Source organism: Eimeria necatrix, genomic scaffold (genome assembly GCF_000499385.1).
Source record: "Eimeria necatrix Houghton genomic scaffold, Enh_scaff601, whole genome shotgun sequence".
Lineage (NCBI taxonomy): Eukaryota > Apicomplexa > Conoidasida > Eucoccidiorida > Eimeriidae > Eimeria > Eimeria necatrix.
The window spans coordinates 7,501-23,175 of NW_013654459.1; the positions used below are offsets into that span (position 1 = coordinate 7,501).

At 54.1% G+C, this 15,675-nt stretch overlaps 5 protein-coding genes across 6 annotated transcripts; 2 read left to right on the plus strand and 3 right to left on the minus strand.

Moving 5' to 3' along the window:
* Positions 1 to 409: 409 nt before the first annotated feature.
* ENH_00065870 (SCO1/SenC domain-containing protein, putative) lies at positions 410 to 4,299 on the minus strand (the record flags this gene model as incomplete). The annotated part of the gene is made up of 7 exons (XM_013582261.1): positions 410 to 435; positions 671 to 784; positions 999 to 1,107; positions 1,702 to 1,787; positions 2,084 to 2,125; positions 3,231 to 3,286; positions 3,524 to 4,299. 7 exons carry the CDS (start codon positions 4,297 to 4,299, stop codon positions 410 to 412), a joined length of 1,209 nt encoding a protein of 402 aa, XP_013437715.1.
* Positions 4,300 to 6,018: 1,719 nt separating this feature from the next.
* Positions 6,019 to 6,836, minus strand: ENH_00065880 (the record flags this gene model as incomplete). Of its 2 annotated transcripts, none has more annotated exons than XM_013582262.1 (2): positions 6,019 to 6,208; positions 6,284 to 6,528. In XM_013582262.1, 2 exons carry the CDS (start codon positions 6,526 to 6,528, stop codon positions 6,019 to 6,021), a joined length of 435 nt encoding a protein of 144 aa, XP_013437716.1.
* Positions 6,837 to 7,897: 1,061 nt separating this feature from the next.
* ENH_00065900 (hypothetical protein) lies at positions 7,898 to 9,465 on the plus strand (the record flags this gene model as incomplete). The annotated part of the gene is made up of 4 exons (XM_013582264.1): positions 7,898 to 8,000; positions 8,462 to 8,478; positions 8,940 to 9,269; positions 9,433 to 9,465. 4 exons carry the CDS (start codon positions 7,898 to 7,900, stop codon positions 9,463 to 9,465), a joined length of 483 nt encoding a protein of 160 aa, XP_013437718.1.
* A 446-nt stretch (positions 9,466 to 9,911) lies between these two features.
* Positions 9,912 to 10,445, minus strand: ENH_00065910 (hypothetical protein; the record flags this gene model as incomplete). The annotated part of the gene is made up of 1 exon (XM_013582265.1): positions 9,912 to 10,445. The coding sequence occupies one exon, from the start codon at positions 10,443 to 10,445 to the stop codon at positions 9,912 to 9,914; it is 534 nt and encodes a 177-aa protein (XP_013437719.1).
* Positions 10,446 to 10,552: 107 nt separating this feature from the next.
* On the plus strand, positions 10,553 to 14,214 carry ENH_00065920 (hypothetical protein, conserved; the record flags this gene model as incomplete). The annotated part of the gene is made up of 3 exons (XM_013582266.1): positions 10,553 to 10,927; positions 13,118 to 13,459; positions 13,840 to 14,214. The coding sequence occupies 3 exons, from the start codon at positions 10,553 to 10,555 to the stop codon at positions 14,212 to 14,214; spliced, it is 1,092 nt and encodes a 363-aa protein (XP_013437720.1).
* Between the last annotated feature and the right edge of the window lie 1,461 nt (positions 14,215 to 15,675).

Below are 15,675 nucleotides of genomic sequence, written 5' to 3' on the forward strand. Positions count from 1 at the left end.
ACTATATTCCAAAGAAGAATGCCTTAAGGGCTCCCCACAGAAAATGAGGGTCTGTGGGGTACCCCTCCGCAGCCATTAGAGCAGCACCTAGTAAATGAGTGGTGATACTGCTGCTGTTGCTGCTGCTGCTGCTCCTACTTCTGCTGCTGCTGCTGCCATTGCTGCTGCATGTACTGCTGCTGTTGCTGCTGCTATTGCTACTGCTGCTGCTGTTGCCATTGCTTCTGCTGCTGCTGCTGCTGCGGCGTCGTCCACTTTCGCCGCAGCAACTATCTCTATGGCCGCTCGTGATGCTGCTGTCGATGGAGCTTCTGCTGCTGCTGCTGATGCTGCTGCTGCTGCTGCTGCTGTACGATTTTGCTGCTTGTTCGCCTATATAGCCTCTCGGGTTTCACAGAAGATGGCGACATTAGTCCTCATCAGCCTCAGCTGCCCCTGCGCAGAACCCTAAACCCTAAACCCTAAACCCTAAACCCTAAACGCTAAACCCTAAACCCTCGAATTTAAATCCCTTCTGTGCCCTAGAACCGTTTTAGCAGCAAAGGGTTTGGGCCCGTGAGCCTCAGGAGACACAGTGTAGGGTTTCGGTGTGCAGGCAGCACGAAAGCGAGGCTAGGGTTCAGGGTTTAGGGTTTAGGGTTTAGGGTTTGGGAGAAAGGGTTTGGCGGACGTTTCTTCTCTTTCTTCTTGAGCTTGTCTTCTTTTATATGTCTTGAAATCTTTTGCGCGATTTCTCGTGCTGTCATATTTTGGCCAAAGAAATCCTTGAAAGACCCGTCGAGGCCTGCAACGCAAACCCTAAACCCTAAACCCTAAACCCTAAACCCTAAACCCTAGACCCTAAACCCCAAGCCCTGGATTTCCGGCTGCAGCTGTTCTAGCAGAACGCAATTACAGAGCTTCTGCTGCACAGCAGCTAGCTGGGCAGCCGAGCAAAGCGCGAAGCCTAAACCCTAAACCCTAAACCCTAAACCCTAAACCCTAGACCCTCGGCGCACCCATGAAGTACTGTATGATAGAATGGTCCACGAGATACTCCTCATCTCCTGTCTTCGCTGTCTCGTTGAAATAAACCCTAAACTTGCGCGTCACGTCTTTTATTTGGCCCTGAGAGCCACAAACCCTAAACCCTAAACCCTAGACCCTAAACCCTAAAACCCCAAACCCTAGGGTCTTAGCAAAGCTGCGGCTTGGGCGCCAGAGCCAACGGGAGGCAGCGTCAGCTGCAGTAGCTGTAGAAGCAGCAGCAGCAGCAGCAGCTGCAGCAGCAGCAGCAGCAGCAGCAGCAGCAGCAGCAGCAGCAGCAGCCACAGCAAATGGACAGCACGCCAAGTGGCGCAGCAGCTGAGCCCCGCAGCAACTACACAAATGGCAAACTCCAACAGCAGCAGCAGCAGCGGAAAAAACAGGAACAGCCGCAAAAGAACAACAGCAGCAGCGGCAGCAGCAATAGCAACAACAGCAGCAACGGCAGCAGCAACAACAGCAGCAGCGGCAGCAGCAACAGCAACAACAGCAGCAGCTGACACAGGTGATGTGAGCTCTGCACCAGGAGCAGGAGCAGCAACAGGAGCAGCATCAACAGCGGCAAAAGCAGCAACAGCAGCAGCGGCAACAGCAATAGCTGCAGCAACAGCAATAGCTGCAGCAACAGCAGCAGCAGCAGCAACAGCAGCAGCAGCAGCAGCAGCAGCAGCTGACCGGGGTGCCCGTCAGTCCGACAAGCCTGGGGTGGAACTCTTTGCAGTAAGCAGCAACTTGGGCCACAGTGTCTCTTGCAGGGTCCACTGCAGCAGGAAAAAGAAATAAACCCTAAACCCTAAACCCTAAACCCTAAACCCTAAACCCTCAGTGGGAGCAAAAAGATTCAAAAGATAACAGAGGCGCCTAAAGGAAGTGTGGGTATTTAACTGGAGAAAAAAAAGAACGAAAGAATGAATTTTATCTACTTATTTATTATTATTAATTAAATAATTAATTAAATAATTAACTAAATAATTAATTTAAAAACTAATTAATTAATTAATTAATTAATTAATCTATTTATTATTTATTTTTCTATTTATTGATCCCTTGGACTCACCTGTTATGAAGATGGGCTGCACGACTTCTCCGTGCTCTTTGTCTGCAAACACAAACCCTAAACCCTAAACCCTAAACCCTAAACCCTAGACCGTAGACCCTTCTGAGCAGCCAGAATTTAAGGAAGGGTCTCGTTAGTGTGGAGGCTCAAGACTTGTGAGGGTTTAGGGTTTTTGAAGTTTGCGAGAGTTTACGAATTATGAGGGTTTAGGGTTTGCGACACTGCACGGCTTATGAGGGTTTAGGGTTTATGAGGGTTTAGGGTTTATGAGGGTTTAGGGTTTATGAAGGCTTGCGGTTTGAGAGGGTTTAGGGTTTATGAGTGTCCAGGGCTGGCAAAGCCCCGTTTTCGGGTTTCCGCGCGCGCCCGCGCGCGCCTGCAACTCGGCTTCAGGGTTTAGGGTTTAGGGTTTAGGGTTTAGGGTTTAGGGTTTGGACCGATGAGTTCGACGACTTGGGCCATTTTTTCGAGTTCTTTGGGACAAATGTCCGGACAAAAACTAAACCCAAAATATATGAGAGGGTAAAACCCTAAAAAGTCTCTGCTGCTGCAGAGGGCCCCCGAGGAGTCCACGAGGGTCCAGGGGCCCCCCAGCAGCGGCCGCCCCACAGCCAGCGTTTCCGTAATTGCTGCAGCAGCAGCAGCAGCAGCAGCAGCAGCAGCAGCAGACAGCGCACTATCTCTTTTGCTGCTGCTGGAGCAGAAGCAAACACCCCACAGTTTCTCTTGCTGCTGCTGCTGCAGCAGCAAATGCCCCGCAACCTCTTTTGCTGCAGCAGCAGCAGGCACCCCACAGCATCTTGTGCTGCTGCAGCAGCAGGAAACAAATGCCCTACAGTCTCCCTTTTGCTGCTGCAGCAGCAAAAGGAGACAAGACAAAGACTGTCTCCTCCTGCTGCTGCAGCAGCAGGGGACGGAAATGGTGTGCAGCAGCAGCACAAAGGAGTGGAAGCAAGGAGCAGCAGCAGCAGCAGCAGCAGCAGCAGCAGCGAAGCAAGAGACTCAAACAGAAGCAAAAGGCAACAAAAAGAAAATAAAAACAGGAGAAAGGAAGCAGCAAAAAAAGGACAAAAGAAAAAAAATAAAGAAGACACAAAAAGGCCAAACAGGGAGTTGCTGCAGCAGCAAAAGCTGCTGCTGCTCCTACCTGCCTTTTGCCTCTTCTTTCGCTCCATCTGATAAAACAAAAGCGCCGTTATCGCACTGCAGCACACAGCAGCAGCAGCAGCAGCAGCAGTAGAAGCAGCAGCAGCAGCAGCAGCAGTAGGTGAGCAGCAGCAGCAAAAGCTGCGGCAGGGACAGGGCCACAAGCGCAGCAGCACGAAGCAGCAGCTGCAGACGCAGCAGCAGCGGCTGCAGCACGGGAAGCGGCGAACCAGCAGCAGCATCTACAACAGCAGCAGCAGCAGCAGCAGCAGCAGCAGCAGCAGCAGTTCTCACGCGCATGCTGCGCTGCAGAGAAGAGACACTCTCCATGTGACGAGGCGAGGAGACGAAGGAGGCAGAGAAGCTCTGGGGGGAGCTTCTGCTGCTGCTGCTGCTGCTGCTGCTGCTGCTGCTGCTGCTGCTTCCAACTCGTGGCGCTGGGCTGCGCGTGCTGCTGCAGCCTCGACACTGGGGTACCGCAAAGCACTCAGGTCTGGCCGGGCAGCAGCAGCAGCTGCTGCTGCTGCTGTCTTTGCTGCAGCATCAATTGCTGCTGCTGCTGCTGCTGCTGCTGCTGGAACGTCGGTTGCTGCAGTGCCTTGGCGCGCATATTCTTGGGAATGCAGCTGGACATGGTCCTGTTGCTGCTGCTCTTGCTGTGGTTGCTGCTGCTGCTTCTCTTGCTCTTGCTGCTGCTGCTGTTGCTGTTGCTGCTGCTGCTGCTGCTGGTTTTGTGAGTCCCCTGTGCTCGGAGGCCTAAGGCTTGTTGAAAAAGAGCTGCTGCTGCAAACGCCCCACAGACTTTGCTGCTGCAGCTGCCGGAAGCTGCTGCAGGGGAAGGGCCTGGCGCAGCTGCTGCTGCAGTAGCTGCTGCAGCAGCGGCTGCTGCTGCTGTAGCTGCTGCTGCTGCTGCTGCAGCTGCTGCTGCTGCTGTGCAGGCACCCCGTCGCGACAAGGGGGTACACGATCCTCCGCTGCAGCGCGGTCTGTAGAGACACATGCTGCTGCAGCTGCTGCTGCAGCTGCTGCCGCAGCAGCAGCAGGGCTGCTGTGCTTCTGCTGTTGCTCATTCTGCTGCCGGAGCTGCTGCTGCTGCTGCTGCTGCTGCTGCTGCGGCCCGGCCTTTGCCACTGCTGCGCAGCCGCAGTCAAAAAGTGTGCAGCAGAAAGTTGAAACTGCGAGCGCAGCAACCGGAGTGCCTGGAGCCTCTGTTGCTGCTGTTGCTGCTGCCGCTGCTGCTGCTGCTGCAGCTGCTGCTTCTGCTGCTGCTGCTGCTGTTTGTCTGGCCCTAACCAGCCACAAATAGTAAACAAGGCAGCAAAACTTTGTTAATAAAGAACAGAATTTATTAAAAGAAGCCGCGGCCCAGCATTCCATGGGGCTGAGGATACCCTGAGGGGGCCCCTGGGGGCCCCCAGGGGCCCCCACGGGGCCTCCGGGGGCCCCCTGGGGCCCCCTGGGGAAGGCCCCAAGGGGGCCCCCCAGGTGGGCCCCTTAGACGATGAAGATATGCGCTGGGATCGATTTTTGAGTGGGATCGGATCCCCGAATGGACTGGGATCGGATCCCAGCTTCGTTTCCGGTTCGTGGGGCTCAAGTTTCTGCAGACTCTTCTGTTTCTCTTGTTTCACAGAGGGGCCCCCGGGGGCCCCCGGGGGCCCTTGGGGCCCCTGGGGTCCCCTTGGGGCCCCCTAGCGAGTCCTAGGGGGCCCCCAGGGGCCTCCAGCGCATTGCTGACCCTGTATAGCCGCTAAGATTTCTGCGGGTTTTTTAAGGGGCCTTGAGACCCCCGTAGAAACAAATGGCTAGCTGGCTAGCTAAAGCTAGCCGTAGTCTAGTGTGGCTAGCTACGGCTAGCTGTGGCTGGCTCTGGCTAGCTATAAGTGGCTGTGGATAGCTGCGGCTAGCTGCGACTGGCTGTGGCTAGCTTCGGCTAGCTATGGCTAGCTGGGGCTAACTGCGGCTAGCTATGGCTACCCGTGGCTAGCTGGAGCTAGCTAAGTCTGGCTGTAGCTGGCTGTGACTGGCTGTGGCTAGCTAGCCGCGGCCAGTGACTGTTAGCTACAGCTGAGGCTAGTGGCTATTGCCAGCTAGCTGGGGCTAGCTGGGGCGGTGGCCGTGGCTAGCTATAGCTAGCTGTCAGTAGCTGTGGCTAGCTAGCTGCGGCTAGCTGGGGTTAGTCGCTGTGGATAGCTAGGGCTGGCTGTGGGTGACTGTGGCTAGTTAGCTGCGGCTGGCTGAGACTAGTGGCTGTGGCTAGCTGAGCCTAGTGGCTGTAGCTAGCTAGCCCTAGCTAGCCACAGCCACTAGGCTTAGCTAGCCGCAGCCAGCTAGCCAGCAAACCAGCTAGCCACAGCCACTAGCTCAGCTAGCCACAGCTAGCCGAGCTAGTGGCCGTGGCTAGCTGGGGCTAGCTAGCCATTTGTATCTGCTGCTTGGAGTCTTTAAGGCTGAACCCATGTGTCTGTACACTGCAGCGCTGCTGCTGCTTTTCTGGGCTGAGGCCGTACAGCTTTTTGGCTCAGCTGAGCCTAGGGTTTAGGGTTTAGGGTTTAGGGTTTTGCGCAGCTGCAGCTCGGCAGAAGCCGCTCTTGGCCGTCCGCGACTCTTTCTATGGTTTAGTGTTTAGGGTTTATGCCAAAGGGTCTAGGGTTGACCGTTTAAGGGTTTAGGGTTTAGGGCTAGGGCTTATGACAAAGGGTCTAGGTTTGACCCTTTAAGGGTTTAGGGTTTAGGGCTAATGGCCCTGCGGACCCAGCCTGAGGCCCTTAGGGTTTAGGGTTTAACAATTATTCTGAATTTTCTCTGTCTCCTTTCAATTCTTTTGCCTCTCCTTTTACAGTTGTTTCCCTTTTCTCTTTATAAGCCCCTTTTTGGGCACTACCCCACACAGGGGCCCCAGGGGGGCCCCTGGGGGAACTTGGGGGCCCCCCAGGCTGCCAGGGGCCCCTCAGATTGCCCCTAGGGGCCCCTGCGGGCCTGGCAGTGGCCGGGGGCCCCTCAGATCCTCAACATCTTGGGGGCCCCTGAGGGGCCCCTGAAACCCTCTATGACTCTCTAGGGCTCTTTATAGAACCTGGGGGGGCCTCCAAGGTCACTAGGCCTCTCTCGGGGCCCTTGGAGGCCCCCCAAAGCCCAAGGGGGCCCTTCAAAGCTCCTGAGGGCCCCTGGGGGCCCCTCCAAGCTGCTGGGGGGCCCCTGGGGTTCACTGGAAGCTCTTGAGGCTCTTCAGAGCGGCCTGAGGGCTCCTCGGGTCTCGTGGGGGCCCCTAAGGTCTCTTGTGGCTCCTCAGAGCTCATGGGGGCCCCTGCTAGTGGCACTTGTCATATATTGGCTGGAGTTGACTGCATGCAGTGGAAAGCCCCAAAGAAATGGGTGAAAAGAAAAGGCCCTGGAGACTGAGGCAGCTGCTTAGGCCCAGAGCTGAGCCCCGCGGCTTGCAAATAAGGGCAGCGGGGGCCCCCCTGGGCCCCCTTGGTGGGGCCCTGGGGGGCCCCCGTGGGCCCTTTTTGGGGGGCCCCCAAGAGCAACTGGGGGTCCCCTGGGACCCCTCAAGGGGCTCTTGTCGGGGCCAGCTATGGGGCCAAGCAGCAGCTGCTATTTCCATGTTAAGGGGAAACTTGCTGGGGTAAGAGATAAACAGAGATAGAGGGAGAGAGCGGTGGGCAAAAGAAGACAAAAAGAAGCAAAAAGAGGCAAAGAAAGACAAAAAAGGGACAAAAAAGAAACAAAAGAGGTATAAAAGAGACCAAACAGAGACCGAAGAGAAGTTCAGATGAGGAAATGAGACAAAAAGTGTCAAAAGAGAATCAAAAAGGACAAAGAGAAGCCCAAAAGACGAAAGAACCAGGGTAGTCGAAGAGGAAGAAGAGGCTGAAACAGGGACAAAAAAGGGACAAAAATGGTGGGAAAAAGGCGAAAAATAAACAAAATAAATAAAAAATAGGGAAGAGAACAAAAAAGGTGAGAAAAGAAGAAAAAAAGGGCAGAAAAAGGATCAAAACGACAAAAAGACATCAGAGAAACGCGGGGAGCGGATGGTGCTGCTGCAGGTGTCGGCTGCAGCAGCGTAGCCCTGATCTGTGTCTCATTTTGCCGAGCAAATGTGAGCAAGAGAAGCAGATATTTTAATAAATTAAATAAAATAAAAAAGAATTTAAATGCACAAAAAAGAAACTCAAAAGACTGCAAAAGCGTGCAGGACATGGTGTCGATACACCCTAGACCGCTGGAACCGCAGGACCGCCCGGGGCCCTTGAGCGGCTGGGGGCCCTTTAGGGGTTATGTCTTCGAATAACAAATTATAATTTAAGTAATTATTAATTATTTATTTTTTTGAATCCTTTTAAGACCAGCCGAGCCCCAAGAGTGTCCAGACACAGTAGCAAATGGAACCAGCAGCACTGCTGCCTACGCGCAAGCGCTAGCTTGAAAAAATGAGTAATGTCTTCCCGAACCCTAAACCCTAAACACTAAACCCTAAATCCTCAGCTCAAAACCCTAAACCCTAGCTGGCTGAGCTGGTGGGTCCGGCGGCGTTGTCCTGTCCGGCTACTTCGCCGCTGGTGCTTCAGTGTTTGGGTTTTCTAAGAGTGCAGGGGGTTTAGGGTTTAGGGTTTAGGCCTTGAGGTTGAGGTTTTCGGATTCCTGTGAACAAACCCACCCAGCATGGGGTGTTTTGCTGCAGTCTCGCGAGCAGCAGCAGCAGCAGCTTCTGCTGCTGCTGCTGCACTTCTGCTGCTGGCAGTGTCTATACACTGCGAAGACTCTGGTAAGCAACAGCTCTGCGTAGTGGTATCTGTACACCTGAGCTGGGTTTGTCTAACTCGCATGCCACTGAAGCCCTTTAGTCGTTTTTTGTTTCTGTTTTATCTCTCTTTTTGTCTATTTTGTTTCTCTTTTTGTCTATTTTGTTTCTCTTTTTGTCTCTTTTTGCCTTCTTTTTATTTCTTTTTTGTCTTTCTTTTTCAGATCTTTTCTCGTAGAGGCTGCAGCCCCAGCCGTCTTCTTTGTCTCCTCTTGTTGCTGCTGCAGTGTCTCCTCAGTTGCTGCCTCCTCATGCTGCGCCTGGGGCTTTTTTTTGCCTTCTTTTGCCTCTCTTTTATTTCTATTTGTTGTAACATTTTATATTTATTGGTTTTTTCATTTCCACCTGCTTCTTTGTCTTTCTATTGTTTGTAGCATTTTATATTTATTGGCTTTTTTCGTTTGCTTTTTTCTTTTTGTCTTCAGATTCAACAGCAGACCTGGTCAGAAGCCAAAGCCATTTTTGCTGCCACTGCTGCACTTGGGGTGTCTAGGCAGCTCTTCGGGTGTACGGGCAGCTCTGTTCAAACGCTCTGGTGTCTAGACAGCGTTTTGCATGGAGTTGATGTGCCAGGGCCGTTCTCCTTAGCAGTTGGACTGTAAAAGCTCGTTTGTGCATTTCTAGGGTTTGTGATTTAGGGTTTAGGGTTTGCGGCTGTGCCTCAACACATTTTCTGCGTGTTGTTGAGGAGGTTTAGGGTTTGTGGAGTGGGCTAGGGTTTAGGGTTTGGCGCTGAGGTTTTGGGGGTTTGTTGTTGCGTGTTGGAGGGTTTAGGGTTTGTGGAGTGGGCTAGGGTTTAGGGTTTGGCGCTGGGGTTTTGGGGGTTTGTTGTTGCGTGTTGGGGGGTTTAGGGTTTGTGGAGTTGGCTAGGGTTTAGGGTTTGGGGCTGGGGTTTCGCTGCAGAGTCTGGGCCGGCTGAGCCTGCAGGAGCTGCTGGACCTCGAGTGCCTCGCCCTCAGCCAAGCCCGCTGCCAGCAGGGGCAGCTGCAGCACTGCAGCACTCCAGCATCTCGGGCTCGCCTGTGGGGCCCCTCGGGGGCCCCCAGTTGTTTTGGGGGCCCCGAGTTGGACTTGGCCCGCAGCGGCCTCCACTGCCTGGGCAATTGCGGCGAGGCTGTCTTCTGCAGGGGGGCCCCCGACCCGGAGGGGGCCCCCCTCTTGCCCCTCCCCTCTGAGCTCCGAGATCTTCTACACTCCCACACCCAGCGCTGCTGCCAGCAGCACGCTTACAGGGTAAGCACTTAGGGTTTAGGGTTTGCGTCCTCGCGAGCCGCGGGGGTTGGCCCGCCGCGCGAGGGTTTAGGGTTTGGGCCTTCACGCGAGCAAGTGGAGTTTGCGCACTCAAGGGGGGGTTGGGGGTTAGGCCGCGGGATGAGGGTTTAGGGTTTGGATCTAGGGCGAGGGCTTAGGGTCTGGGCCGCGCGGATAGGGTTTACGGTTTTGAGCCCGGGGGGAAGGGTTTACGTTTTGAGAGTTTACTGGAAGAGGGTTTAGGGTTTACGCTGCTGGGAGAGGGTTTAGGGTTTACGCTGCTGGTAGAGGGTTTAGGGTTTACGCTGCTGGTAGAGGGTTTAGGGTTTACGCTGCTGGTAGAGGGTTTAGGGTTTAGCTGCGAGGCGAGGTTCACAGGGCAGTGTGCTGGGCCCAGGGTTGGGTTTAAAGCCGAGGGTTTGGGAATTAGGGGCTTGGGGGCTCACGGGGCCATGCTGCTAGGGTTTAGGGTTTAGTACTTAGGGTTTAGGGTTTAGTATTTGGGGTTTAGGGTTTAGGGCCGCTCTCTGAGCTGAACGCGTGCGCCTCCTGTCCCCGCCGGTCTGTCTCTGCTTTTCTTTTTTCTTTTATCTCCTTTCTTTGCATTTTCTTTTGTTTCCGTCTTTATCTTTTTTTGTTCTCTTCTTTTGTCTCCATCTCAATCTCTTTTAATCCCTTTTTGCTTTTTCCTTTTTCTTTTGTCGTTTTCTTTCGCTTTTCTTTTCCCTTTTTTCTGTCTCCTTCCCTTGTGTCTTTATTGTCTCTTCTCTCCCTTTCTTTTTTCTTTTCTTTTTTTTCCCTTATCTTTCCTTCCTTGATTCGTTTTTCTCTTTTTGTGTCCCCTTTGCTGTCTCTCTGTGCTGTTGCTCGGCCCCGCTGCTGCTGCTGCTGCTGCTGCTGCTGCTTGTCTCTTTCGGTCACCTTTTGCTTCCCTTCTTCGTTGTGTCTTCCTTGTCTCCCCTGAACCTCCGGACTCTGCTGCTGCTGCTGCTGGTGCTGCTGTTGTTGCTGCTGCTGCTGTTGCCGTTGCTGTTGCTGTTGCTGTTGCTGCAGCGGCCGCCTCCGTGGCTGGCCGTAGAGTCGCTGGAGTGCCCTTTGTGTGTCTTTGTCTGGTGTCCCCCAGAGCTGCTGCTGCTGCAGCTGCTGCTGCTGCTGCATGCGTTTCGCCGCAGCTCACTGCGAGTCTTTGTCTGGTGTCCCCCAGAGCTGCTGCTGCTGCTGCTGCTGCTGCTGCTGCATGCGTTTCGCCGCAGCTCACAGGCCTCATGCTGCGGAGTTCTCTTCAAAAAATCCTCGACGGCAAGTGCCTCGAGGAGTTCGCGGAGAAGTGCCAAAAGGACCCTCAGGGGGACTTCTGTCGCCCCGCAGTGGCCCGCCAGGTGGAGGTGGCCCCGGGGGCCCCCGGGGTTTTGGGGGGGGCCCTCGAGGGGGAGCCCAGGGGGGCCTCCGGGGGCCCCCAGTGGCGCTGCTATGCAGCAGCAAGTCTCAACTTTGCTGCTGTTTCCACGGAGTGCACAGACGACTGCGGGGAGCCCATGAACTGCTTAGGGGCCTCAAATTCCCAAAGCAAATTCTTTCTTGAAGTTCCTGATTTGCAAGTTCTTCTTGAAAATTACCAGCCGGCCACTTGCATTATGGCGGTCAGTAGGCCTGCATGCGCCTGCAGCGCCAGTGTGGTCCACTGGTCTTGCTGCTGCCCCACAGTGTGACCAGCGCTGCGCCGATTAAGGGTATTTTCTTTGTTTCCTTTTCTATCTTTTCCCGTCTCTAAAGACCAAAAAAGAAGTATCTGCAGTCATTTCTCTTTTTGTTTTTCCTACCTATCTCCTCAGATTAAAGTGCTGGGCTGCTTCTTGTGCTTTTAGGAAAGGACTTAAAATGGGGCTTTTGGACGCATGCAGAAAGGTGGCTGTCGTGGGCGCGAAACTTGAAGTGTCTGTACACCCCAGGCAGCAGCCCTGTGGAGTCTTGTCTTCTCTTTCCGTTATCACACTTGGGCCAAAAGGGAGACAGAGGCATTTCGCTTTCACCCAAGGACTCTGGAGGCAACTGTGGGGTCCTAGTGGCTAGCTACAGCTAGCTAGACCTGCACCTACGTAGCTGCGGCTACGGCTAGCTAGACGCGGCTAGCTGCAGCTAGCCACGGCCAGCTCCAGCTCGCTGCTGTTGGGAAGAGTCTGCGGGAGTAGTGAGACTGCCTCTGGGCCGGCTAGCGCCTCTGCCTTCCCGCATTTCAAAAGTCTAAAAAGGTTCTTGGCTAGCCGGCTAGCTAGCTAGTTAGCTTCTGCTTTGCTTGATGAGCAATTGCAGCACAAAGTTGGCCCTGTGCACAGGCAGCATGGGTTTTTCTAAAGTGTAGTTTGTTTCCCTCTAAAAAGACCATCTGCCGGTTCCTGCGGGCGCAGCTCCACCCCTTTGAAGTGGGGAGCTCAAGTGGCTTTCGAAAATGTTCGAAATATGAATACCGAGCAGCTCTTTTATATTTTTCGCGTTTGCATGCGAGACTGGCGCTTCTATTTCTCGGAGTTCAAGTTTATTGTTTCTTAAAACTGTGCTTGAGGCGCAGTTTCTGTCTCCGGAGTGTACGGACAGTAGCCTGCAGCGGTCTTTTGCCGGAGAACGAGGCGAAAAGATCTCCAGGTGACCCCGCCATGAAGCCGGAGTAAAGAGGCTCCTCTGCAGGGACTGAATGAGGAAATAAGCAGTACAAATAATTCCTGGAGGCGATCAGTTCAGTGCATGCTGTACATACACCCCATGACTTAGCTGCAGGGCTCCAGAAAGGAACCGATATTGCGAGAGAAGAACTGTAGAAGGCCCTTGGGGGCCCTTCGTTGCTTTCTCTCTAGCCATAAAGGGTCTTTTTGTGAGTTTTCAAGTTTATTTCGTAGTGAAATTGGACTTGAAGCTGAAGGAAAGAGGCACACTCTCGCATGCAGCTTGCGGCGTGCGGTCCCGAGGCTGTGTGTCCAGTGGCTAGCTGCAGGCCAGTGGCCCATGTGGGGCCTTTCTGGCGCGCCTTTTTTCAGGATCTGAATAAATTTAGTTAATTTTGAGTTTGAAACAAACAATTATGGAGAAGCATGCGGGAAGCCTTGAGAAGGCACCATGGGAGCGTCGACGACGCTGAAGACCGCGTCGGCAGCGGCGGCGCCGCTGCGTGCCAAAGGCTTGATCTTCCTACTACTTGCAAATGGAATTGTTTTTTGTAAGTTTTATTTCTTTCTAAAGAGGAAGTCCCTAAAAGACACGCCCAGCAGGAAGCCAGAAAGCCCTCCTTGTTGCTGTGTCTTGCGTGTGCAGCTGCAGCTGAACAAAGAGAAAACGTGAGCGAGCCCCCGCTCGCAGTGGAAATCCCCTTTCCCTTTCATTTTATTTCCACTAAAAAGAAGCAGCAGCAAGCAGTTGCATTCATTTAATTCCCCAACAAAAGAAACAGCCGCAAGCTTCTGCATTCCTGGCTGCGGGCGCGGAACACTGCGCAGCCAGAGCTCGCCTTCAGCAGTTCTCCCCAGTGCCTTATCCCTGCGCCTCAGCCCCTGGCCGCAGCCATTTCTGCGGCTCTCTTGGCTTTCTGCAGCTTGCTGTGGTGGCTGCAGTAGCTGCTGCTGCATGCGGCCTGGCTGCAGCAGCTGCTGCTCCTGGCTGCAGCAGCTGCTGCTGCATGCGGCCTGTCCCTTCCTGGATTTCTCTTGGCGCCTCTGAGTGCTTGAGCTTCCCCCGGCGTCCGACAGCAGCCTCGGGCGCGCCCTGCTGCTGCTGCTGCTGCTGCTGCTGCTGCTGCTGCGCCCCAAGGCTCGGGCAGCGCCCCTGCCTACGTTTGTGCGCAGGTGGTGCTTGCAGTGACTCTGCAGGAACAACTGAACACCAAGTGCCACGCCCTCAGCAACCGCCTCTGCCAGGAGGGCAATACTATTCTGTGTCAAAACCCCGCAGTCTACGCGCGGCGCTTCCCCTCGAGCAGCGGCCGCCTCGGAGTCTGGCGCTGCTACGCAGGGGCCACCATGGACCTCAATGCCCACAGCCTGGCTTGCGTCACCAACTGCGGGGACCCCATGAACTGCCCGGGAATGCTCACCCACGTCTCTCCGATTTACTTCAGCAGCGACTCCGACATGGTGGCAATCATCGACCACGACAAGGTCAGGTTCTGCGGAAACTCGCGCTCCCGGGTAAGCAGCCGCTGCAGCGGCAGCCGGCGCCGGGTGCAGCAGCTGCAGCTTGTGCTGCAGCAGCGTAGATGCGCCGCTTCAAGCAGCAGCAGCGACATAGGCACTTCTGCTGCTGCTGCAGTTCCAGCTGCCTCTGAACTCACTGCTGCAGCAGCGTAAATGCGTCGCTTCAAGCAGCAGCAGCGACATAGGCACTTCTGCTGCTGCTGCAGTTCCAGCTGCCTCTGAACTCAGCCACTTACTGCTTCTGAACTCAGCCACTGACTCCTTCCGAGTCTGAGAAGGCGTCCCTCTGCTATGCATGCCCCTGGAAAGAAAGTATTGTATTTGTGACGCATAGTCCGTTGTGGGGCCCTGAGCATGCATGCGGGGCGCCGCAGCTGTCCACCACCGCGGCGGCCAGCGGCCTGCAGACGCTGCTGGACGCGGAGTGCCTGAAGCTGCACGCGAAATCGTGCATGGAAGGGCAACAGCAGTTCTGCCAGCCCGCCGTGTCGCGTTTCAAAAACGACGGGGCCTCGGGGAAGTCCTTCAGCTGCTACAAAACCAACGACCTCAACTACGCCACCACTGACAACAGCTGTGTGGACAACTGCGGCAACCCAGTCGCATGCGCTGGCGCCGTTGGCTACGCCAGCGTTTACGGCGAAGAGCAAACGAAGCTCCGCCAGGTTGTAGAAACCATGGCGGACGCTATGTGCAGCATCAGCGTAGGACTTTTGGTCGCTAAAATTCGCAGGAGTCGATTCCCATGAAGCTACATTCATGCAAACTTCTGTCTACCTTTAGATTTGCATGCCTCGCCATCAGTATACCTTCTTTATGTCCAGAATGCACGTGCATACGAGTCTGCATAAAGGCGCTTCCTTTTGCTCACGCCAGATCCCCCTGTTTTTGCGCTTGTGGCCGTGGTTACTGCTGCTGCTGCTGCCGTTGTTTTCGGTGATGCTGGTGGTGCTGCTGCTCGGCGGTGCGTGCAGGCGCGCAACTGAAGGACGGGGGCAGACGAAGCACTAGTTAGTCTGTCGTTCTGGCACACGGCCTCAACAGCATTTGGACATGGAATCTCTTATTTAGGTCCATACTTTTATTTCGTGTGCCTAACTGGTACGCGCGTTTGCCTTTTTATATGTGTGTGCACTCATGCCATTGGCTCCATCTCATTGCTCCAGTTAGGGGTGTGTGCAGAGCTACTTAATCCTCTGCTATTTGTCTCTATTTACTCGACTGCGTTTTTGTCCTTTTGCTTAATTCCAGCCAATCCAGCTGAAGGCACTTCCTGTTCATAAGTGGAGCTCTCCAGAAACCATAGGCCTGTGCCGGGTCCTTGCTGGTTCCGTGTTTTTTGTCAAGCAAGCTGTACAAACACTGCAGGCTTGCGCCTGGCTCCTGCTGACTCCTGCTTTGCACCTTCAGTATCTTCTGTTTGGGTCCCTCGAGGACTTGAAGGTAAAGCGGCAGCGATCAATTCTCCAGAAAAATCCCACGCAGACTTGGGCAGCAGCGCAGAGGGCTGTGCGGCCCTCTCTCCAGCCTGTCCAAATAACAAAGAATAAATAAAAGTTAGGAAATGAACGGCCATGAGCAATAAATGCAGAAGTGATCAGTAGGAAGTGAAATAGGTCCTAGTACAGGAGTAATCAGTAGGAAATGAATGGGTCAATATAGGTGCCGTTCAAAAACAAGAGTTAGCGTCCAGACAAAGAAAACAAACAAACAGTTAACAAAATGTAACTCTGTGTTGTTTGTGGCGGAGCATTCCGTACTCATCACCAGTAACTTCAGTTTTAATTCAATGATGTGGAATTGGGAGACTCTGTTCTTCCCGGTCTTTTGGTTGCGACTGAGGCTGTTGAAGATAGCCTTCGGAAACGTATATTTCGGGTGCTGCTCCTTTGGTCGTGGGCTACTGCTGTACTTGCTGCCGTCGCGGTGCAACAGGTTAAAGAGCCCATCCTTGTTGGTTGCCGTTTTCAGTGCTGGGAGTGTGCAGTTGAAATCGCGTGCTGCAATAAACTGTAACATGCATAGACGGAGACACTGACAGGCAGGATGACTGCGTATGAAGATGAAGATGCTGGCCTGGCCAACATTCCTAGGCAGTTAAGAGTACAGTGCTTGCAGAGCTCACCGGTGGTCGAATGAACACGACCGCACACTCCCACAAGCGGAGCAATTTCCACAAAAATGCGCTTGCAACGATGCCTGTATAAGAA